Source organism: Xiphophorus couchianus, chromosome 22, assembly GCF_001444195.1.
Source record: "Xiphophorus couchianus chromosome 22, X_couchianus-1.0, whole genome shotgun sequence".
Lineage (NCBI taxonomy): Eukaryota > Metazoa > Chordata > Actinopteri > Cyprinodontiformes > Poeciliidae > Xiphophorus > Xiphophorus couchianus.
The window spans coordinates 13,005,374-13,027,937 of NC_040249.1; the positions used below are offsets into that span (position 1 = coordinate 13,005,374).

Below are 22,564 nucleotides of genomic sequence, written 5' to 3' on the forward strand. Positions count from 1 at the left end.
ATTACAGATGGGGATAACATCTCGAGATCACTCAACACCTGTTTTTTTCCTTCAAAACATTAGCAAGCACCTGAGTGGTACAGCTCGCACCATAGGTGCTGCTATGGTTGGACGTTTTGGTAAGCAAGATAAGATTTTGAAAAGTTCTTTGAAAAGTCTTTGAGTTTTATTTTTTAATCTCTGGAGTCTCTTTTTTTCCAGGTGTCCGAACTTTCATCCCCAAGTCTGCTTCCACTGGTTTTCTGTATGTTGGTGGACCTGCCGTTGTTCTCAGTCTTGTTGCCATGGCAGCAGATGACGGCTCTTTGTATGCGGCTATTAAAGTTGTTCTCTCAGTGCTGGAAACAAACTCCGCAATGCAAGCCGAAATGAACCGCATCAATGGATACAAGGTTTTTCTGAGCTTATCAACACATCTGTAAAATAACTTTTGTTTCAGGCATGAACATTTTCTTACAGTTTGAGTCTGTTTTGTTGTATTTTGTACTTTATCTAGCTGTTAGCCTTCCTGCTAAAGATGAAGAGCAGTCTTATCAGCCATCGAACCTTTCAGCTGGCTTTGTGCCTCTCAAGTTCAGTGGAGATGAGCTGTGGTACTGGCTACCTACAGAACACGCCTGCTTTCCAGGCTCTGCTATGTGACTTGGAGGTAAAAATCAGCATAGCTTTAAAAATGTAACATATGTGCAAAAGTTTATTTTTTTGCTGTTTTTTTTTTTTAACTGAAATAAAAACTTGAAGCTTTTACTTTATCCCTCATTTTTAGGTGTGGCGGGATACGCCAGACAGTCTGGACCTCTCAGTCCTAAAACACTTTGCTGATATCCTGAAATCCTCCAGGTAATCCTCAAAGTTAACAGCATGTGGCTTGCTGTAACTCAGAGCTTTATAAGTCCATATCCAGTCTAATACTATACCACAACAATTAAAATTGTCCAGAACATTGATAGTCTTCTACCCCCTGTTACTCACAAAGCAGCTTGAAAGTTTTGACACTTACTTGAGTATTTTCAAAGCTTTCTCTGTGAGATTGCTTTAGTATGTTTCTGTGTTTGCCATTTTGACAAAATAAAGCCTTTTCATTGTATTTAGTGATAAGAAGGGAGGTGACAGTTATAAGGAAAGACACTGATGTTGTGATGATTTTACAATAGTTGAGTCCTCAAAAGTAGGTGTAATCTGTGCCAGGTTGAAATTTGTTGTAAATGACATTCTTGGCAGAATGCTTTTAGAGTTAGCATTGTGACTGGGTCAGCAGGACATTAAAATCACAATAAGGTAATGCCTACCTTCACACTGAAATGAGTTTTTCAAACTTTGCCATGATCTAGCATTGTTTAGTTGGTGGTGGAGATCTTGGAGACTGGTATTCTTAATCCTGTATGAAGAAGGGCTAAACATATTTAGATTTACTGTTAATTGTCACAGCCAACAAATCATGTAAAACAATAAAGAGGACCTTGTTCTGAACTGACAGCTTTTATTGGCTGTTCTGTCAATGCACAGAGAAGCCTGTCATCAATATCACAAAATTGCAGAGCAGAAAATAGTCAAGGGAACGTTCAGCAGAATCAGTCAGGAAGGTTGAGGAGAGGACTGAATGCTTGTATGGATTGTTGAATTAGATTTTCTGTCTGTGGGAACAAATTGTGATTGATATCGGTGCTGTTTCTGTTTCCCTCATCATAACCGAGCAGTGACAGCAGGAATGCAGTGGTCATGCACAGCGTGGGCCTGCTGCCAAAGCTGCTGTTTGATTTCTGTGATCCTGCGGTGACCCTCCAAAGGGTCCACATTATCTCTGACATCATCACTTTACTCCTGAAGGCTCACATGACTTCTTCAGACATAAGCAGGTAGAGTCTGAAGTTGTTGTTTTTTAAAAAATACTAACAACCTATTTTATAATTTAATGCTTTCTGCATGTGTCTTTTTGTGTGATAAGACTTGGGCTTTTCCTGGTTTACACACTCCCTCCTTCCAGTGAAATTTATGAAGGCAGTGAGATAGTGGACTGTGAGGTTTCAAATGACATGTCAGGTACACAATTAACAATCCCATGCATACAATGACAATACATGTCTGACATCTGTGTCTGATAGAGGGTTGTTTTCTGCCATTCAGGTCCAGCTAGCATCATCTGCATCCGTAACAAGATGCTGCTTGTAATTTCTGAAATCCTTAAATCAGACAGCCTTCAAAAATGGTGAGGATGAATACTTTTTACTCTTTGTTAAACATCAGTGTATAAATAGAAGGTAGCATATGTCTTTTTTGACATAAAGTCATATCATGGCAGGAATACTTATCCAAATTAATCTGTTTTTTTTATCCCCCAGTCACCAGGCCACAGTTTTCCAATCTCTCGGCAGCGATTGGTTCCTGCTCTTCCTTCAGGCCCACCTCCACCCGTCCACTTTGAAACTGGGCCTCATCCTGCTCACACAGTTCCTGTCCAATCCAGGACAGCAGAGCAGCTTCAGAGAGGGAGTGATGCCAGGAACGCTCATAGAGGGCATAGAGGAACCATTTGTTATCATGGGTAGACAAAATTTGATTATTTTTTACATTATTATTCTTATTTATTCCATTGGAATTTTGTGGGTTTTAATGGTTATTTGAATTATTTTTGAGATACAGTCCTATTTAGACTAAATCAAGTGGTGCTACACTCTATTTAAATAATACCGTTCAATCTTAGATCAACTCTCAGTTCTAGACACCACAGCAAAACAAATACAAAAAAAAGCAACAAACGTGGCAATTTTATTTTAGAAAAACTAAAATTTCAGTTATTGTGCCATTTTGTTTATCTGCAGTTTGTGCTTTTTAAGGCACAAAAGGAGTCGCTTGCAAAATAATCTTTGTTCGTATCAGTTGATTACATTAAAAAGGTCAGACTATTTTGTTAATTAATCAAATAGGTATATCATGGTTCTCACACCAGTTAATGATAGTTTTTAAAAATAAATCTTACTTTTTGTTAGTCACTGACTTATTGCCTTCTTATCAGACAACCTTCGAGTCCACTCTTGGTCCCAGGAGTGCCTCAGCACCACTTGTCCAGGTTTTGATGTTCTCCAGGAGTTGTTAGTCAGACACACTCACGTGCCACAGGTATATGAAGCTCTAGCTGCTCTTCTACTTGGGAGGAGCACCAGTCACATGACAGCCAGAGAGGTGGGTTACTCTGCACAGTTTTGAATCCTCCCCTGCAGTACCAGTTTGTCATCATCCTTTCATTGAATCTCTCATACAGCTCGATTTGGATGATGCCCTGCAGGAATTAATTGAGAGCCAAAGGGAAGCTCCCTCTCAACAACTTTGTGTTGAAGCTGCTATGACGCTCCTAGAGCTGGTTAAAGTTATCATCTCTCAGGTTGAAAGAACTTAGAAGAATCTAGATTCTCATAAGTATTTTTAAAGAAAATTTACAGTGAAGAACATGTGTTTCTGTTCTTGTTTCAAAAGCCTTTATCTACAGATGAATCTGACAGTGAGGCACCATGGGAAGTGCAGCTCCCATCCAGTGTAATGCAGTTCCTTTGTCTCCTTCACAATCTCCGACCAAGAGACCCACTGTGGGCATCACCCAAGTTCCTGCGTTCACTCGCCAGCGTTGTTTATCCTGTGGAGATTTCAGAGGTTTCTTGTGTGGTTATGGTTTTATAAAGCTCTCCTATAAGTTATCATCTGTGGAGTTTCATTGTCTGGTTTTCTTTCTTACCGTAGGTTAACCCTTGCAAAATAAATAAGAGAGAGGGCACATTCAGCACTCATCCAACAAGGAAGCCGGTGCTCGACTTCATGCGTATTCTGCTGATGGACAGTCTTCTAAACGTGTGTTCAAGCTCCAACACACATCCCACAGTTCTGCTGCTGGAGGTGAATTTCCAGCCATGCCATCAGTCACCTTGCTGCTCAGGAAAACATGAATGTCAAAATAATTTGGGACTTTTAAGGATTTGGAGTTTGAACAGTCTTTTTTATCTGAGACTTGATCCCAACACATCATAACTGGTTTTATAATGAACATATATCTAAACATAGGAGTGTATTTTTTAAGAGTAGATGTATCTGTGTGACTGTTTGAGGGACAGAGAAACTCTTTAACCTTCAATATTTGCTTTCAACATCAGGAACTTCAGGCTTGTACTATGCGTATCTTATATTATTCAGTTTGTAGATTCCAGTCACGATCAAGTGATGAATGCTACAGCAGAAAGTTGTTTTTATTTCACTGAAAACTCCTTTTCAGTTTGACCAAATTCTGCAAAACTCTTTTTTCTCCAGAAGGTGCCACTCTATGCTCATTTACCAAACAAAGCAGAGCTAAGGTGTTTTTGATCGAATTATTCACCACTAGGAGGAAAAAAAGCACCTAGATGGCCAAAACAGCACATTTCCTCACACGTGTTTTCACTCACATCATCTATGCACTTGCCGTTAGATAAAAGATTTTTTACTTCTGGCCTAGTTTTGTCCTGATGGCACGTCGCTGGAGCAAAGGCAGACTTTTCAATCTGAATTAGTGGAGCTGATCATGAACATCATCCATATGCTCAGCCATGAGGACGATAACAACACCCATCTTACCTCACAAGGTAACATCACACTACATTACTTTTTTACACCTAAATCTGTACTCAACAGAAATGAAATAATAATTTTATTTTTTCTGTTAGTCTGCAATAATCAGAATGCCGAAGGAGAGATGGGTACTCTGATGGACAATGTGGTGCTCTTCTGTAAGACTATGCTGCAGAAGCTTCACAGTGGAACATTTGCTGGAGATCCTGAAAGTTTGCTCGACTTCCTGGCTGATCAGATTATGGTGGTGAGACGCAGACAGACGGCTTTCACAAAGTTTATTAGATAAATTCATATCAGCATGTCATTAACTTAGAGAGCCTTTCAGCAATAAGAGATACATCTTTAACATAAAAAATAATGTAGATCAAGTTTTTCAGGCATCGTCTGTCTGATTCTAGGCTGTGGGGAAAGCTCTCACTCAAAGGGAGAGGGCTGTGTCTGCCCTCTACTCGTGCACCAATAAAGTCCTGCTTCACTTCCTGTCCCAACCGCGTCATTCCCAAGAAGAGAGGGAAGTTGTCATCAGAGCAATGCAGACCTTCATGGGACGCTGGGATGTTTTCATGGCAACCTACAATGCTAATGTGAACTTCATCACCTGCCTACTTCACTGTCTGCTGCTGATTCGCTCTGGCAGGTAAAAAAATATATGCAAAACTACTAGACAGATACAGCATTATATGCCATAGTATAAATACAATTCTTTCACAGTATCAAAGTATTGTGACAAAAATGTTTGGTAGAGAAAATTGTAAACATTTTAAATAAACTCATACCAAAATTAGGGGTAGTTTTTAAGTGCTTATTGCTTAGAATATTAAATATATTTTGCCGGTCTGCTCTGTATCGTACAACTCTGCTGGCTCCCTTGATATTTGTTTATTTATGTATTACCTCCAAAACCTTAGGTTTAATACTTTTCACAGGCTGAAGGTACCTTTTGTTTTACACTCACAGGTTCACAATTAGTACACACGTGATGGGGAAAAAAGTTAGTTTTTTCTAAAAAAAGAAAAGATGTTTTAACCAATAAAACTGGCAGGTGAGGAGTTAAAAAATATGTTGGGGTTAGGAAACTGTAGGTACCAGATAGCCAAAAAATATCTTGGTCATGTTGAAACTGTATCTGGCTTCTTTTTGAAAGAACTATAAGCCTTAAGAATGGGCACATTTTTTGTCGCTTTTTTAAAACTTTAATATGCCTCAATACCAGAAACTTCTGCCTTTTTCACCTAGTAAATATTTTACTAGATTTTTCTAAATTGACACATATCCTTCTTTTGTAGCTACCCAGAAGGTTTTGGATGTGTGGCACAAAAGGGTCACAAAAAGAAATCAAGCCCTTTGCCTCGCAGAAGTAAAAGCCCTTCCAACCTCAGTAATGGAGCAGACATTACAACAGGTTTGATCCCCTTTTTTAGGGATTTTATGTTTATTTCACTCCTCAGAAAATACAAAATGTGTGTTTTTGTGTGTTTTCTAGATGACAAACAACTCGTGTCCTTAGCAGAGGCCTGCTGGTCAAAGGTAATATCAGAAAGACAACACATACTTGAAGAGAGCTACAAGGTTGAAATCTCAGCGAGCAGTACGACGGAGACGAAGCCGGTGAGCATGACTGAAATCAGCCCCCTATGGGAGGAAATGGCACACAAAGCTTGGCAGCTGTACACAGGTAAGCTCACATTCTGCAGACAACACAGAGGGTGAAAAAGCATGACTGTAAGCGCCCAGGTATTGATATTTATGGCTTCTCAGAATCTCAGAAGACAAAAGCAGTCAGCAGATCTCAGAGGACGCTCGATGTCATCAGTAGTGCTCTTCGCTCTGCTTTGGGAAAAGGTCACGAGTCAATAAAAGCAGAGGTACGTCTACATTGCCTCACATGTTTTCATCTTGTGATGTTAACACACGCAAGTTTTAATGTATCTTTGCAGAGGGAAAGTACTATAAGGTTTCATCTAACTCAAAAACAGTTCACAAATCTTATCTTTGTGGAAGAGTCGCTTGAAGAAATTTAGCATTGAAAGAATACCACAAAATCATGTAGAAGATACTGAAAACATGTTAAAACTTGCTGGCTGTGACAAAAAGCTAACTGCAAAACACAGACCACCCCGTGTTCACACCCACATGTGATGGTAGTGGTGGCATCATACTGTGGGGATGCTTTTTTGTTTTTTCTATTTTTATCAGTTAAAAAATTAAAACCCTCCATGCTTTTTTCCATTTTAGTTTTGTACTACTTTGTGTTGTTGTATTAATATACATTTTAGATTAAGGTTTCCATGTGACACAATGGGAAAGGTTCAAGTGGTATGAATAGATATACAGAGTTCTTCAGCATAGAGTTTTTCAACTCTAGATTTGTCTCCACACAAGACACACAGTTTTCTCCTTTGAGGTATCTGGGGTTGTTACCTTCTCCCAGATCCCAGAGGACTGTGCCAAAAGTCCATCGAAAGACAACAATGTGCTTATGCTGTGGGCCATCCAGCCCTGCGGGGGTGTTTATTTTTTTAAATAGATTTGGATTATCACAGCTGATTGCCCCTGAGTGGGCTTTGTAATTGATATCTGTTAGGCCCATCCATGGGAACACTAGCCACAGCACACCGTTTGCCGCTGAAGGTTAAAGACGCCTTTATTGTTGTTTTTTCTCCCCCGAAACACGTGGCCCACATCATTAGTTCCCCCACAACGCTTAAGACGTTGAGCCATCTGGAGCAGGGAGCAGGGACATATTACTCAGGCACACAGGCATGAAATTACAGCGTCTGTGTGTCTGTCTCACACTCCCCAAAAGTGTACGTGTACGCTCTTGTTTGTGCATGTGTCTTGCCCACAGAAATCATGCTGGCAATTACAGTGGTAGCAATCTGATGAAAACATTACTCATTTGATGTTATTCTTTATCATATCAGTTTCTGACAGGCTATCAGAGAAGGTGATGAATTGTTTTTCCATCTGAGATGCAGGGAAGAGGATGGCAGGAGGTTTTAGTTCTTCATCCTTACGGTGTTTTGCTGCATAAATGTTGCAGAATGTTGGTAGTGTTTAAATTAGAGATGTGGAAACAATCATCAGCTATAGTCAGCTGCTCCTCTCACCTTTTCATCCATCTTCTTGAAGTAATAAAAGCCATTAATTAAATTTGTAGATCATCAACTTATGACCTTTATTTAACAACTTGTATGCTTTTGATGAGCTTCTTTGCAGCACAGTGAATCATCTCTCTCAACAGTATACAGACCCCCTTTAAAATGACACCATTATTGTTTATTTCTTAACCATCTCCCATGTTTAAACATTTTGTACAATTTAAAATAAAACGCCAACAAATACAGTTTAATGAAAAAAAAAAAACTGTGGAAATATTCCAGTTTATGGGGTAAGTTCAGCATATTTTATTTTTCAGTAAGTGAGATGTGCCCACTCTTACCTTGCAAAAGCTTTCCAAATTTCTCAAACTGTTGTAATGCACCTGGTCTACAGCCCTCTTTTGGTCATGTCACAGATGTTCTGTCAGCTTTAGTTCTCCAACTCTGTCTTGATTTTGAGCTGGGCCTGGTAGACCTGGACTCATTGTGATGCTGAAAAAATAAAATCTCTCTTCATTATCTGCTTCCATCTCAACCAAAACTTCAGTTTTATTTGAAGAAAAGTAGCCCAGGCCCATAGCATGATGCTGCCACCACCATCCTCACAGTGGGTTTAAGGTTCTTTTAAAAGTGTGCAGTATTGTTTTGTGCCAAATCATTTGAAAATATGTCCCAAAAATTACATTTCGGTCTGGTCAGACACATTCCTACACAACACTTTAAGACTTTTTGCCAGCCTGGATGTCATCTTTTGATGAAAATAGTTATGTACAGTTTTGTAAATTGTGGCTTTGTCTTAAGGATAAAAATCAGCAAATGGTAGAAAGATCCTGGAAGAGCTCTTTCAGGATCTTTAGGTTGATCAGCTTTACCACAGTTGAGGCAGGTGTAAACTGAAGAAGACTGAATGCTAAAATTAAATCAACAGGTGCATCAGCAACACATTAGTATAAGGGTGTATACGTGTATGCATCTAGGCTATTACATGTTTTTATTTATTTTGTTATTTCATCATAGGATATATATCATTAAAGGTGGAATACATTGTGAGAAAATTTCACCAAAGTCATTTTTTTAAGAACTTGCTTTTTTGAGAGAGCACTTTTGAAAGCAAATGCATCTACATTTATTAACCAAATAAATAGGTTTATTGTAGGTAATGGAGGAGAATATAAAAACTGATAAGCAGACTTTGTCCTCAGTTAAGCTTCAGTGCAATCCTTCCAGAGATTTATTTCATCAGCGAATGCAGTTTCCATAATCATATCTGTGTCCTCATATTAGAAAGATAATTAACAGCACTAATGATCACGTTAAGTTCATTACACATTCACTGCCAGCTCAGAATGAAGTTGACATTATGTTGCTTTATCATCAAAGGTGGCGTATTGTTGGGAAGTCATTAAAATGGAAATGAGCGCAATGTTCTGATGTTAATTGCAGAGGGAAAAGATGAGTTATGTATTTAATGCAGCATTTTAAAAAGCCAATGAGGTTCCTATCTGCTAAATAGGGTAATTAATGCTATATATTACTTATGTTTGTCCAAATGAAGGAATGAAATTAGAGACGATGACGCCAAGTTGCTGTTTATTTGTCACAACGCGGCTCTAGTCTGCAAACTTCATTGTTACTCATATTTCTATAATCTCCCTTCAAATTCTTCTTTTATTCCCTTCGCGACGCAACTTCTCATTTGGATAGGCAGCCGGCCATTTAAGGAAACAATTTGTTTTCTCCGAAGAGCCTGTCAAAGTTTGTCAACTTTCATGAACATGTTCACTCTGTAACCTATCTAGAATTAGTCCATCTGCTCTTCTGCAAAAGTGTTCTTGCCTTTTTACTCTGGTCGAAATGAACGAATTAATTCTTTCAGTGGGTTTATTCCACGGAACACAAAATTAGCATGTGTAAATAAAACTCGATATAAAGAGTTACTGCGTGCTCGCTCGCTCAATTAAATGGCTTTCCTGGGTCAGCTGTGAAGATGGACACATGTTGTTTCACTAGTCTCAGAGCGAGCACCGCTGTGATGATGGGTTTAATGAAGCAGTTAACAGTCAGAATATGATCCCAGTGTGTCTGAACATGAGCATTGTGCAGTGTCAACACACGGCTCTGTTTGGGGGGTTTTTCATTGCTTTTCTCTTTTAATCGTCCTTAAAAAAAAAGAAAAGCACCCATACACTCGCATGCTCACGCACAATAAAGGTGCTCACACAAACCAACCTTGGCGCTGACTGTGGCGAGGCTCCGTGATATTAATGTTTATGTTAATTAGATCACACCAACAAATGATTACATTTGAACACAGGGTTATTGTAAGACTGTAGCCACTAGCTTGTTTTGCCCAGTGAATGCAATTTAACACAGATGTAATTGTGTGAATGCATTGTAATTGCATGAGGAAACAACAATGCCATTATGTATGTGTGCATTTGTTTGTGCGTGTTGGGGTGTGTGTGTGTGTGCAGTCTGAACTCAAACGAGTCACTGTGCTTTCCCTCTTTTTATTTGCAGCTGTTTTCACTCTGGTTTTCTTGCAGGAGTTCCTGTCCAACATGGAGTCGCATAGGCATCGAGGTCACAGTGTGTTTGAGAACATGAGGACGAACCACTTACAGGTAGGATATCATAGTTAAATGTGTTTCAGAGATGAAAATAGGAGTGTGACAAAATTATTTGTTCCCTTTTTGTCCCAGTTGCAAACCACCAAGTGGGAGCTTGTGAGCTCTCAGTGGTTGCATGTGGAGGCCGAGCTACTAAGAGAGCGAGCTGTATTTGGCCCTGGCCCTGGGGTGTTGTTGAGCCAAGACTGGGTGCAAGAATCTGCGGAAGGACCAAAACGGACCAAGCTACGCATACGCAGAAAAATCATGAGACAATCCAACCGGGTAAATCCTCTCAGATTAGAGAAGGAGATTTTACTCTGAATTTTATGACATGTACATCGCCTTGCTGCAGTATTCATACATGAATAACTTGGTGGGTCCTAAGTGACCAGCTTTGGTCTCATATAATTAGAGAAACTTAATCTACATGTTTATTGTGCCCCTACTTAGCTGGTAGAAAAATTTATATCTGCCTTCTTGTGGCTCCTGTCAGAGGCCAGATTCTTAGCGTGGAAGGCTAAGATACATCCTTTAAATAGATTCTTCCACCTGAGGTGTGAACCTCTGTTGTTCCCCCAGAGTTACAATGGGGCTATTGGGTGCTTCTCTGATTAAAACTCTCCCTGCCTTGTGTGTCATCACCATGCACCTCATCCACATATCATCCACTTTGCAATCCTGCACTACTATGTGTTTATCTATCTCAAGTTCCAAAGAAATACATTGAGGATTATAAAAATAGTTGCAAGATGTGCTACATGTCATTAAAAATGTTTTTAATGCAGATTATGCCACTTTTATTTTAAATGTGACAAATGTTTTTCCTGCAGCTGCTGGGAGCACTGGGTTTCGGTCTAAAGTCTGAGGAGTCCAGTAGCAGATCAGATGGTGATGCAGGTAAAGATTATTTTGAATTGCTTGCATTCTGAAATTTCACCACAAGATGTCACTAAGTTCTACTAATTTTTCTGTTTAACTCTTAATTTCTGTCCTGGACACTCAGAATATATTTTTTTTCATAGAGCCAAAGATCTTGTGTGACTTTGATGCAGAGGGTAAAGAGGACGAAGCAGAGGGGGAACAAAGCCTGACGTTTTTCCCTGCTTTAAATGAGACACCATCATTTGCTGAGGGTTTATCTGACCCTTCCACCCCTAAACCCTGCTCACACACACGAGACTGCCCTGACATGCGTATAGTCCTCCAAGAGCTGCACCCTGAAGAGAAGGTACCGTGGCACTGGATGACGTTTTGGTCTCTCAGCTCTGAATAAAAGTAAAACTACTCCCCGCCCTTCCAACACTCACATTCATAATTATCTGATGCAGACGAAGGGATTCCAGTAGCTCAGCGCTGCTATCAGAATTTTATCTTTCCTCATTAGTTAAATATTTTAATGTTGAGGCTCAGCACAGCTCCCCTCATTGTTACAGCGAGTTAGAAACTACGCACATGTTGACAGGGCCCTCTGATCGCTCCGGCAACCAGCCGCGTCTTTTAATGTTTCTGACAGAAGTATTAATAAAAGCAGTAGGAGGTGATGCAAGCTGTCTTACATCCGCTTAGCGAGTGTGTGATGTGTGCTGGTGTGTCCTGTTGCCTTGCAGTTGTTCCGCGCTCAGCTCCTGCTGAGCTTCTTGTCAAATGAACACAGTCATTAGCTCTGAAAAATGCACACACACTCACAACCGAACATTCACACAAAGGGAGACCCACTCATAATTAGCTTGCCAGCGCCAATAGTGTGATTATGACAATAATGTGTGTGGGGAGAAATCAATGGTCTGACATTAGGCTCTCAGTCAATAAAAGTCCTCCTTTTCCCTCCTCCTTCTACATCGCCGGCTAAATCGCTCGCAGGCTGATAGCGCGTATCTGTCTGGACCGCAGATAAGGAAATGAGTTTATTGTTATGTATTTAATTTTTGATGGCAATAAATTCAACTAGTTTAATCTGCTCGTTATTGGTGACAGTTGGTGCTGACTGATGTCATCTACCATGATATAGCCTAGCGAAGACTCACTCACCTTGACTCCTCTTAAACACCTTCACATGATAAGTGACCGTATCCATCACAGCGTGTCTCTGTGTGTGCTTTAAGACAAGAGCTTCTGATCACTAATCAGCTTTACCATTGTGTGTGTGGCAGTGATTAATTCTCCTAATAATGCCCAGGCAGGACCTCCTCCTCGTCCAGTGTGTGGCTGTGTGTCTGGGGGTAGGGACCCTGATTTGATTAGTATAAATTGTGCGGGCCCTGCGGCTGTGTTGGAACCCCATATGTTTTTGCTTTTTTGGGAGGGTTGGGGGGTGCTTGTCTCCCAGTGGACTCGGTGCATGGAAACGGCCAGGTGCACGCACTCATTGTGAAATCAAGGGAGACAATAAAATTATCCACACATTATCACGATGCAGTTAGCATTAGCTGCAACCAGCGCTGAAAGCAGCATGTGGATTCACTGTGGCCGAGGATGAAAAGGGGCCGGTACTTCTCCTCCTCATCAATCAGATCTGATAATGAAGTGTACAATGGTGTCTTTTTAATAAGGATTAAAATATGTGATTAAAATGATCAATCAAGTAAAGCCTGAACCGATATCTGATATGTCATGCCCTGAGAGAATAATGCTGTGGTGTGTATGGAGTGTCTTATATAAGGCTTTTGGTATAAGCCTTATATAACCCCCCTTTACTGGGGGTTACTGTTGGCACCCCCAGTAAAGATTTGTGTGGAACATTAAAATAAATTATTACAGTTGTATAATCTCAAATTAATAATCCAACTTTCAATTTAAATACATTTACTTAACGTGAAAAAAAATCACTTGTTAAGAAACACTTATTGTTAAAATCACTTTAAAATAAATGTGACTGAAACATCTATTCAATTTATGCTTTACTTTTTTAAGATAATCCAAGTTTCCAGAGCCTTCTAATTAGTAACACAGCTTCCTTGAGGTATGGATGTAACTTGCCTCATCCATACCTCTGTTTCTGGCAGCAGCTGGTCACTCAGTGAGACAAACAGTGAGGAGGAAGATAAGGAAGATAATGAATAAGATAAAAAAAAAACATTTCTGCTGCATCTTGGATTCATAAAATGTTTCACATGCCTACGATTGTTTGAGAGTAATACTAGGGAAAATCATTTTCTGTCATACAACCACAAACATAAACATATCATGAAACTGTGTGATCTGTACAAATGAGACTAATATTGAGCCTTTCTGCCAACACTTTAGATGGGTTTAGGCTAAATCAAAGGTTGAGAATGTACAAAAGCAGCTCTTTCTGACAGTTGAGTATGGTTGAGAGTCCATGATGCTGGGGGCCAATTTCTCTTCCTGGGGACAGAAATAGGCTTTCAGGCTGATAGCACCAATAGTGACTCTAATATGTTGGAGTACGCTAGAACATTACCTCTTTATAATTGCAGAAGGCATTGAAGAAAAATCCAGTAGACTACCAGTAAAGTAAAACCGAAATAGGTTTTTCAATTGCATAATGATCTGGAACATTTGATCACGTAAGTCATAATTGATCCACCAGATACATATTCAACTTTCTTTTATGACCATCTGACTTTTAATTTTAAATCATATAGTTATTTCTCTCTCTATGCTTCATTCTTGTGGCATGTTTTATGTTAAAGACATAAGTGTTTTGTTTTGTTTTTTTGTTTGTTTTTTTGTGGCTAAAAAGAGTTGTAAAAACTAAGTAACAGGGGTGCCCATAATTGTTTAACTGGAGATTTGTGTTTATTTCCTAACAACATGGGCTACTTTAACAATGTTGTAAATTTACTCATATTAATAGTTGGATTATTTAGTTTCAGATTATGCAACTACAAAAAAACATTTATTTTTTAGGCTTTGTACACACATTTACAAGGGCTGCTGCTAACAAATGGTGTGCCTCTGTATGTTTCTTATCATGTAGATAAAGGCAAAGATGTGCGTGGTGATGGTGAGTGGCCTGAGGATGACAGAAGGTTTGCTTCTGTTTGGAAAGGAGAGTCTGCTGTTGTGTGAGGGATTCACTCTGAACTCCACTGGAGACGTTTGCTGCAGGAGACACCACCCAAGCAGGTACTGTCACCCTGTGAGGGCTGCACACTTTTCTTTGCTACAAAAAAAGGTAAATATGACATATTCTATGTCCCCTTCTTCCAGTGTGAAGGATTCCTTTATTTCCACTGTGCTGAACAAAGAGCTTCCGTCAGCTACTTGCAGACGCTGGCTTTATGAGGATATCAAGGAGGCTCGCTTCATGCGGTTCCTTTTAGAGGTCAGCCATCAAATTAATCTCACAGATATTTTTGATATATAGCAGCTGCAGAAATTTAAACTAAAATGTAACCACTTGTTATACATGAATGCTTATTTAAATTAGAATATACTTTTCGAGGCTCGTCTGTCAGGTTAAAAGTAACTTTTGAAAATTACAACATTTAACCAGGCATTAGACAAACTTTTAAAAAAAACATGCAGTGAAAGAAACACAAGAAATTGCAGTCAATAGTATTCGTTCAAGCTTGTTTGCTGCTCTGCATTTTTTACATTTATACACATAAGCTTTTAATTAGAAACACAATACATAATCTAGATATTATATCTATATGTATCTATATCCATTAGTTACCCCATTTTCTATTATCTAATAGTTTATGACAAGATTAAAAGTAAATTAGAAATTAAGAAAGATTAGCTAAAAATAACAATGTGAATACATTGAAAAGAAATAAATAAATTTGCTAATTTTAAGGAGGACCTTTAAATCATACCTTTTGAGCTGTTCTATCAAAGGACTTTTTTTTACACTGAGACTGTATAAACTGTAATATTTGCAATCCAAACATTGCAGTTATTGCTTTCTGCTGGTTGAATGTTGTTTAAACCTGTTTTATTTTATTTCATATATTAAGGCAAATTGATTTATACATCACATTTCAGCAAAAGAGCAACTCAAAGTTCTTTACCTGATTAAAAAGAAGTTTAAAAAAAAAACAAGCTAAGTATTACATTGTAGAAGCGAAATAGAGGTAAGCAACGAGAGGCTGAAAAACATACTTTATTTATAATTTATTAATTTATAGTGTGTTTTTCCAGTTTTTATTAACCAGCAGCTCTAAACAGATGAGCTTTGAGACTTGATGTAAAATAACTCAGTTTTTATTTTTGCAGTTTTTTTTAGAAGTTTGTTCCAGATTGGAAGAGCATATAAACATAATGCTGTTTCTCCATGTTTGGTTGTGATTCTGAGCATGCAGGGCAGACATAAACCAAAAGACCTCAGAGGTCTGGAAGGTTGATATGACAACAGATCTGAAAAGTTAGCTTCAGAGATGAATAAAAACATCTGTGCAGGAAATAAGTCAGAAGTCTGACTGGGCTACTCCAAAACATAATTATTACTTCCAGTTAGTAAAATTTTAAATATATATTTTAAACCTAAATCTGAAAGAGTTTAATTTGGGGCTTATCTGTATTTTTTATACTCTGTGATCTTGCATATTTAGCAGGAGCAGTAAATATGCAATGCCACAAATGCATAACATATAAACATAATATAATAAATGTTATCATATACATTTTACTGTCTCTTTCTGCTCAACTAGGACAATACTATTGAGATTTTCATGAAAAATGGACACTCGGCATTCCTCGTATTTATGAATAAAGACCATGTCTCTGCATATAAAAGGTAACTAATTTAGAGTTACTGGATATTCGCCGATTTTTCAGCCAACAGTCTTTGACCTTTATTGTTTTTCTCCGGCTTCAGACTGAGCAGAGTGGTGCCGGCATTAAAAGGCAGAGCAGTTGCTGATGTCATCACTAATGCAAAGTAAGTGTAATCTTTTTATTTTTTTCCATGTAAATTTGTTTTACTGGCGTGATTTCCATTCGCTGTGGTGAGGCGGATACAGACTAAATGAGATTGCTACAAGGTGAAAGACTTGGTATCCATCTGGCTCAGATTGAGGTTGAAACTCAACACCTTTACTTGGCTTATCAACTCTGTTTTATTTGTGTGAAAACATGAGGAAATTGTTGTGTAAAATAAAAGTACATAATTTAAACACACTAAGCATTTCAGATTGTTTTTATTTGGGCTCTCTACCATCATTTCTAATCGATGAAAAATTGAAATTGGCAGATGGTTAATCAGTTCACAGTTTCCTTCTGATTCTCCACACATCCTGGGTGACTGCAGCCACTGAGTTTGGTGTCATCAACCCTGCAAATCTTTTCCTTTCCTCCTCACACTCTTCAGGCTTTTCAGGTATTTTCTCTTCTTTTCTTTCGTTTCTTAAAATTTCTCTTTCCTCTGTTCTACATTTTTGGAGGCATCCCTTGCACAAGCTGTTTTCATCCACCAGATACAGCTCCTCTTTCTCATCTAACTTTTCCTCACTTTGGGCCTCGGTATATGGATTTCTTTCCAAATTCAGCTTAATAAGGTTTTGAAGATTTGGCACAAACTCAGGTACTTCGGTGAAACAGTTATCAAACAGGCCTAATTCTTGGAGAACCTCTAACTGCTCCAAGGTGGAAGGCAATTCATCTATCTGATTTAGTCCAAGGTTGAGACTCTTTAGGTTGCAGAGTAAACCCAGTGAGGATGGTAAACTAGCAGATGTTAAGCAGTTGTTTGCCAGGTTGAGGTGGGTAAGTCCAATCAGGCTACCTATGGACTCGGGCAGAGACTCCAGCTTGTTGCTGTGCAGATCGAGGCTTGTTAGTGAAATTAAGGCTCCCATAGCTTCAGGAAGTTTCTGGATCTGGTTTCGACTGAGGTCCAACTCATTCAGATCGCTCATCTTGAGGAGAAACCTTGGGACGGTGATTAAGCCCATTTTGCTGAGTGCGAGTCTACGCTTTCCATCTTGGGTTATATTTATCGCTTTCTTGGCAAATTTCTTGAGTTCTTTTTCGGATCGGCTCCCTTTTTTCTGGGATTGAAAAGATAAGAAAACAGATCAGTTCAGCCTTCTTTTTTTTTTTTTGACATTCGCTGCGAGAGTAGTGAATAGTGCTGTGAAAAATTATTTACCCTCTAGAGATTTCCTATGATTTAGCTTTTTTTGTTGTACTTATATGTTTGAGATCATTAAAACAATAGTTGATATTGAATGAAGATACAAATGATTCCATTTATGAAAAGAAAAAGTGATCAAAACCAATAAATCAAGAAGTAATTTAAATATAACTTGTCTCACAACATGAAGCAGGCTAACAAATTAAAGTGCAAAAAATATATTCAATAATAGATAGAAATGATGTCACCCCTAATCAATCTTAAAAGTGTTATAAAGCCATTTGTAAGGCTTTGCGACTGCTTTTGAACTGCACTGAAATGGAGAAACAGTAGTGAACCTTCCCAGGAGTGACTGGCCTAAAAAGAGTTCCCCAATATCCTGTCAATGTCTCATTCAGGAGGTTAGAAAAAACAACATCTAGACATCTTCAGGCCTCACTGGGCTCTGTGAAGGTCATGATTCAACATGAAGAAAGAGACAGAGCAAAAAAGTTGCATCACAGAGCAAGTTCCAACATAAAGGCCCATCTATAGTTTTCCAAAATGTAACACTGATGATTGCCAAGACATTTGACATGTTTGTAACTCTATAGATTCTTATTTCCTAACAGATGAAATCATCATATTACAGTCAATCAATCAATCAAATTTTATTTGTATAGCACATTTCAGCAGCAAGGCATTTCAAAGTGCTTTACATCATAACAAACACAAACTCATGCAACATAGAAACAACAATCAAAACATGATATTAAGTCAAGTGCCATCATTAAATTTGTAACTGATTACGTTTCGAATACAATTCTAAACAGGTGGGTTTTTAGTTGAGATTTAAAGGCGAGATTTACAACTGCTTTTTTTATCTACCAAACTTATGTAAATTTGTTATTAAAATGTCTTTGGTGACCTTAAACATTTCAACGTAACCAAAAAAAGCTAAAACCGAAGAAATTAATAAGTGGACACATACTTTTTTCCCCCCATAACGCTCTCTGATAGGTATTTTCCTTTCAGTAATTTAGGAAATGGACGTGTTCTGTGTATGTTAAGGTGTAAGTATGCATGTGTGAGGCTGATGTGATTTATTCAAGACAAGGGCCTATGTATGGCCTGGGGCAGTGGGGAAAGCATGCACTCTGAGGAATGAGAACTTGAGCAGCGTGTGTGTCACAGTGTTGTGTCTGCATTAGAGTGTGCTCACCCTCGGTTGCCCATGGGGGTATTTAAGAGCACGACTCTCTAATTAAGGCTAATGCAGGGGAACAATAGGAGCGCGGCGACAGCAAGGAAACACACGAGCGCTGATGTTCTCTCCACTCAACTGATTTAGTTTTTTGGCTCTTTTTGAGAAAGGAAAATAAAACGTGTGTATTTTTGATGGACAACCATGCAATGTGCTATATGTGTGTTTGTGTACACAAAGAGTAAAATCAGGACTTTGATAAATGATAGTTTTGGAGTGTTGGGAGTGTAATGAGGGCTTTGCTCTTCTCCCCTCCCTGTCTAAAAGAGCAAGGTGTGTTTCTGTTTGTGTCTGCGTAACACCCCAAGGCCCTCTCTCGCCTCATTCATCATCCTCAGGATGAGAGAGGTTATCTGCTGGTGCTTGTTCTTATTATAACCTCCTATAGGAAACTATTGCATGAAATTATTGCCTCCAATTAGATAACACATACCGAGCCAAATGCAATGATTGATTTAGTGTAGAGCTACAAAATAATTTTATCGATGTTAGGTGGTGGATAAATTTAAAATACACACACACCATTTAAACACATTTGTTTTTTATAGTTGAAACGTAATATTTAAAGTGTTTAAAAACAATTTTTTTACTGTTTGCCTGGCATTAAATCAGACTAAAATTTTCTTTTTTCAATTTAATTAAGATAATCAAAATTGTTTCCATTTGATAAATGTCAGAATAATAAGTTTTGGCATTTTAATTCTTGCTTTCTTTAATTCTAGGTTTCCTTCCATAAACCTTTTCACATTAGTTTGCTTGAATATCACATGAGACAGAAGTGATATACCTGAGTCACATTTGAAGGCCATAGTGATCTGCACGCATATTCTGAGTTCAGAGTTTCGTAATGGCCAATTTAAAACATTGACCTTGTTGTCCTTTATTTCACTTTGTAGGCATCGAGCCAGTATGCTTACGGTCGCTGTCCATTTGACAGTGGACAGTGAAAGATTTGAAAGATCTATTTTTGCCCAAACTTAAACCTTTGGGCTGATGTCTGATAAAGTTCAGTATTTCTGCTCAAGGTTCTCTCATCAGGATGTCATCATTTTTTCTTGATTTCCCCTGGATGAGCTGGATCTAGGGGAAAATAGGATCTAGTTGTAACCTGGATCATGTTCCTTCTACATCGAAACACTCACACACTTTTATGCTGCCACACCCATACCTCATTGAGGGGATGGTGTTCTAAAGTTTTCAAGCTTCCCTCTTTTTCCTCCAAATCTAACAATAATTATTATAGCTAACTTCTTCAATTTTAGTTTAACCAGACCACATGGCATGTCTCCAAAATTTAAGGACACATTTGCAAACTATAACCTAGCTTTTCATTTTCCTTTTAAAGTAAAACTCACCCCAAATCAACCATTTTTGTTGATAAACTCTCTAAGATTATATCTTTATGTTTTTGTGTGAATTTCAAAATTTTTGTGCATTATTTGGCCTAAAACCGTCTCACTGACCTCCTTTAGTCAACCGACTCTTAGGCAGTAGAATCTAACTATTGGTTGCAGTGTTACAGCTTGGTACAACTTCGTCTCATCCTCGTGTTTGAGTATAAAAGCACAGCGCTCCCTGACAAAGTGGATATGTTTACAACAGTGCTTCTTTCTCTATGATCACAACCCCATTTACCCCCTCCATTCATCCCCACACTCAGCTGTGTTTATTGGCTTTTTTTTGTACTTACCATACTTTAGCTGCTTTTTTTCCACTATGTTGTTAAGCTTGATCAGATTTTGTTTTAGTGGTCAAACTAACCTTGGTCTTTGTTTTTGTAAGCGATCCTTGTAAATGTTGCAAAAATAGTTCGTACAGTACTCACTAATCCTTTCAAAGGGACATATAACAGTTTGCATACAGAGCCTTCTTTCCCCAAACCAAGAAAGATTTCTCTTGTTTATTACTGTTGCTTAGCAACTGAGGTGCTTTGACTTTATGGTCCTGTTACTAGCCCACAGAGAAGGAGGAGATTTCAGAAACAGTGGACCACTTTTACAATTTAGATTAGATGTGTTTGGATAGTTGTTTCAGAAATAATGAAATGTTCAGCGTTGTTGCCATTTGATATAGATGCTTTTTCAAGCTAGTTGCATATCCTGATAAAATAATTTTTAAGTGGGTAAATTCTACACTTTTTGGAAGATTTTTTGTTGTTGTAATGTGAGCTTTTATCTGACTGAAAGACGGAACAAAAATGAATGATATAAAAAGACTAGAAAATTCCAGAAGAAATTTAACCAGGGCCTGCCAAAGTGTGCCCGTCAGTTGGAAACCAGCAATTTGATGCTAAAAATCAATGGTAAGCTTAGCTAAATTGTAGTCAGTAACATGTGGAGAGTCACAAGTATGTTGACTAACATGGACTTGCACCATTCAGTTTCATTTCATATTTGTTTTCTAAGCTGTGAAGTAGGAGATCCTTTGACTGTGCAAGTCAATCCACTTTAGCTGAACCCACCTCCATAACTGTTCCTAAAGCTATGTACACTGTCTCTGTTTCCTGAGTCTCACATCGATTTTCTGCTGCTGCTTCTGAACTCTGGCCTGGTTACATTTAAATTCTTGCTGTCAGGCAACAGAGCATGCAAAGGAAACCTGTGCTGGTAAGGGCTGTTCAGTACTCACTCTGTTGCTAATTCAAAGTGTTTGCTTTTATTGTTCTTTAGAAAGACTCCAGTGGTTGAAAAGACAGCCCTTGTTAAATGGCAGGTAATGTAAAAAGCATAATGTTGTGCTCAAAAATGCATTACATCCTCATTTTGGCAGAGTATTATTCATTGTGGTATTTAGAAAGTTTTATGTTGTGTGTTTTCCTTCTAGAAAGGCGAGATGAGCAACTTTGAGTATTTGATGCACCTGAACACTATTGCCGGGAGGACATATAATGACTTGATGCAGTATCCGGTTTTCCCCTGGATCCTGGCTGACTATCAGTCAGAGGTAGAATCCCACACATGTTTTAGACCAGAGGTCTGCAACCTGTGGCTCTTTAACCAAATGCAAAACTTCAGCCTTTCTGCTTTGGTCCCCTGAAACTTTGAGCTGAATTGACATGAACTCTTAACAATGTTTTAAGATCAAGTGCTGTTGTCGGTCTTATTCAAATTTTCTGAGAAACAGATGTTTTTTAAATAACCCCAAGTCGTAATCACCAAAATAACTTAAATGAATGCTTAAAACATATTGAGTATTGTTAGAAAAGTTATGTTTTGTTGTTATTCTTGCATAAGTAGTTACCAGTTTGCTCTTCATTTATAGGTTAATTATATGTGTGAGACAGAGCTAACCTTTCTTTAACCCTTAAAACATGTTCTTTGAAGATGGTCTTCTGAGAGTTTTCCCTAGTCGTAAACCTGTGTTTGTTTATACTCTGTGCCCCCTACGTAGAGATTCCTTAGTCGTAAAACTGCGTTTGTAATGTGTTAGTTCCTGAGTGACTGCTGAAAATCTACAAACTCAAACGTTGTCTGTGGTTCTTTCTTTGTATTATAGGTACATAAAAATACCTATCAGTATTTCAAGAATCTACATGAATTTCTGAGATATTTAAGTGCATTTTATGAAAATTTTTAATTAGATTCTAAATGAAAATTATGTTTTTCTTTGAAAAGCATGACATCCCAAAAATGTATGTATAAAAAGGGAAAATCTGAAATAAGACCTGACTTTTTACTTGTTGTAGACAAGTGTAAATGTTGTAGACTGTCTTACACATTTTCATCGTGCAATGGATTAAAGATTTTTTTTTTAATCCCTGACCTCAACAGACACTAGATCTGTCAAATCCCACAACTTTCCGTGACTTGTCCAAGCCAATGGGAGCCCAGACAGAGAAAAGGAAACAGATGTTTATGGAGAGATATGATGAGGTAGAAAACGCTGGGGATGAAGGTATATTGACTTCTTTTCATTTTTAAAGCCTACCATTTAAAAGTTTTATTGTTAAAAACCTGATCTCACTGTTCTAATA

At 38.3% G+C, this 22,564-nt stretch overlaps 1 protein-coding gene across 5 annotated transcripts in view; it reads left to right on the forward strand.

Moving 5' to 3' along the window:
* Nucleotides 1-22,564, forward strand: part of wdfy4 (WDFY family member 4) — a 53,121-nt gene that overhangs the window by 16,969 nt on the left and 13,588 nt on the right. For 4 of the 5 annotated variants that reach the window (XR_003594163.1, XM_028007228.1, XM_028007226.1 and 1 more), the window contains exons 24-52: nt 8-119; nt 202-392; nt 497-649; nt 767-840; nt 1,698-1,856; nt 1,946-2,040; nt 2,125-2,206; nt 2,340-2,542; nt 3,014-3,180; nt 3,260-3,379; nt 3,472-3,645; nt 3,733-3,885; nt 4,478-4,604; nt 4,686-4,837; nt 4,992-5,230; nt 5,880-5,995; nt 6,077-6,268; nt 6,352-6,458; nt 10,241-10,318; nt 10,397-10,588; nt 11,137-11,203; nt 11,329-11,534; nt 14,247-14,395; nt 14,480-14,594; nt 15,925-16,010; nt 16,092-16,154; nt 21,261-21,303; nt 21,415-21,534; nt 22,362-22,485. Coding sequence is in view for 3 of the 5 variants with exons in the window: in XM_028007228.1 (XP_027863029.1) it covers nt 8-119; nt 202-392; nt 497-649; nt 767-840; nt 1,698-1,856; nt 1,946-2,040; nt 2,125-2,206; nt 2,340-2,542; nt 3,014-3,180; nt 3,260-3,379; nt 3,472-3,645; nt 3,733-3,885; nt 4,478-4,604; nt 4,686-4,837; nt 4,992-5,230; nt 5,880-5,995; nt 6,077-6,268; nt 6,352-6,458; nt 10,241-10,318; nt 10,397-10,588; nt 11,137-11,203; nt 11,329-11,534; nt 14,247-14,395; nt 14,480-14,594; nt 15,925-16,010; nt 16,092-16,154; nt 21,261-21,303; nt 21,415-21,534; nt 22,362-22,485 (3,859 nt within the window). In the remaining 2 variants the exon portion in view is untranslated. Of the gene's footprint in view, nt 1-7; nt 120-201; nt 393-496; nt 650-766; nt 841-1,697; nt 1,857-1,945; nt 2,041-2,124; nt 2,207-2,339; nt 2,543-3,013; nt 3,181-3,259; nt 3,380-3,471; nt 3,646-3,732; nt 3,886-4,477; nt 4,605-4,685; nt 4,838-4,991; nt 5,231-5,879; nt 5,996-6,076; nt 6,269-6,351; nt 6,459-10,240; nt 10,319-10,396; nt 10,589-11,136; nt 11,204-11,328; nt 11,535-14,246; nt 14,396-14,479; nt 14,595-15,924; nt 16,011-16,091; nt 16,155-16,466; nt 16,593-21,260; nt 21,304-21,414; nt 21,535-22,361; nt 22,486-22,564 lie in introns of those variants that run through there. The other variant, XR_003594164.1, reaches the window with a different exon arrangement.